Source organism: Echinops telfairi, unplaced genomic scaffold (assembly GCF_000313985.2).
Source record: "Echinops telfairi isolate 266 unplaced genomic scaffold, ASM31398v2 ScPeMD7_2;HRSCAF=8, whole genome shotgun sequence".
NCBI lineage: Eukaryota > Metazoa > Chordata > Mammalia > Afrosoricida > Tenrecidae > Echinops > Echinops telfairi.
In genome coordinates this window covers 8,767,893-8,769,608 of record NW_022103898.1, presented here as the reverse complement: position 1 = coordinate 8,769,608, position 1,716 = coordinate 8,767,893, and the positions used below count along the sequence as shown (strand labels likewise).

General features: G+C 55.9%; 1 protein-coding gene across 1 annotated transcript in view; it reads left to right on the top strand.

Moving 5' to 3' along the window:
• The first annotated feature begins 1,573 nt into the window (after window positions 1-1,573).
• DNAL4 (dynein axonemal light chain 4) overlaps window positions 1,574-1,716 on the top strand; it is a 9,137-nt gene continuing 8,994 nt past the window's right edge. The window contains exon 1 of the mRNA XM_045290931.1: window positions 1,574-1,613. Within this exon, the coding sequence (XP_045146866.1) occupies window positions 1,574-1,613 (40 nt within the window). The remainder of the gene's footprint in view (window positions 1,614-1,716) is intronic.

Here is a 1,716-nt window from a genome sequence, read left to right as displayed (position 1 = left end):
CCCTGGGTGTTAAGGACTTGTTACCTACCATACCTACTCAACCGCGGTATCCCCTGTCAGCCCAGTGCGTGCAAATAATTGCCCTCAAACACAACTGTGTCTCCAGCCCCGGCCCCCCACCCGAGATCTATCTCCAAAGGGTTTCCATCCACCCTGCAAACAGCCTCATTTCTGCAGCCTGCTTAGCGAGGCCCCCCCAGTACTTCCACAACCCAACCCCCTTTCTCCTGGCTCTGGTCTCACAGTCTATCCTCCTGCCAGACCATGCTGTTGGACTTGCCCCCAAGGGCTCTGAGCGTCCACTGTTACCACTCCCTCCCACCCGTTGGGACCCCCACTTGTTGTCACATGGGCTTCCTCTTCCCCCTGCCCCACCCAGACCTCCAGAATTCTTTGCTTTCCTCTTTCTCTATCACTGTGGTGATATTGTTTCCTGCCATGAGCCATTTGTGTGTGTCTGTGTGTGTGTGTGCCTGTGTGTGTGTCTTGGTCTCCCATATTAGGTGACACACTCCTTAAACTCAGGGACTCTCTTGCTTATATTGGAGTAGTTGGAAAGAGGCATACTCTTTCAAGTCGTAGGTCCTGGGATCAAATCTCAGCTCCTCTGCTTACTCACCCTCCCATGCCACTGAGTGATGCCCACTCACAGTGGCCCTGGAGGGCAGAGCAGAACTGCCCCGGTGGGTCTTTGAGGCAGTAACTCTGTGAAAGTAGGGAGCGCATCTCTCTCCTGCCCTCACTAGTTAGGTTGTGAGCCACCTTTCTGAGCCTGGTGCTCCCCGGCAGCACAGGGCCCCACAGCAGTGTTGGGGAGAATCAACAGGAAACCCCTAGTAAAGCTCTCCCGGGCTGTCTGTCTCAAGGACAGGGGCCCTTAGATATTGCATTGGTTTTGGTGGGCTTGCTCTCTTCCCAAGGAGCAAATAGAATCTAACTCAATGACAATTCCAGTACTTGTGGGGCTCCTGCCACGTATCCAACACTGGATTTTGTGTTCTCAGGGATCGGAGGGGACTGGGAGCCAGCCCTGAGTCTCTGTGCCATTGTCTGGGCACGTGGCACACAGCTAAGTCAGGATGGGTGAGCTGTCGTCAGGAGTAGCCACTGCGAAGGGACCTTTGGGAAACTGCAGTTTATTCCTGAGTCCTTTCCATTCACATCTGTCCCCTGGAGCGGGAAGCCAGGGGTGGGAGGAGCCCCTGTGTTTCCTGCGGAGCTAGGAGGTATGGTGGCGATGACGGTGTTGTGCTTTGTGTGCTGATACACACGCGGGACAGCATCCCATGTGAGTGCCTCCAGGGGGTCATGCGTCACTGTCCCTGTCACTGCACCGTGGGGTGGCGGGCACAGAGACCGTTGTCAGCTGGCAGGGGCCGTTCGGGGGTGGTGTCTTCACGCACTCCCTCCTCCTGTGGTCTTGGCACATCAAGTGTTTTCACTGGCGCTCAGCAATGGGGCAAGGCAGAAAGAAAAGACTATGACAACGGGATGCTTGTGTGTGGTTGTATGAGAGGGAGCTCACTCCTAGAAAGAGCTGCGCTTCTTTGGGCGTTCACTCCCGACTGGGAAAATGGCCTGCTCTCTGGTCCTCTTCCTTAGCAAGTTTCAAGGTGAGCCTGCCTGCGCTGGTACCCCCATAGCCAGGTCTCCCTGCTCACATCCTGGAGGAATGCCTCAGAGCCCTGGGCTAGCAAGGGAGTGCTGTGGGTTGGT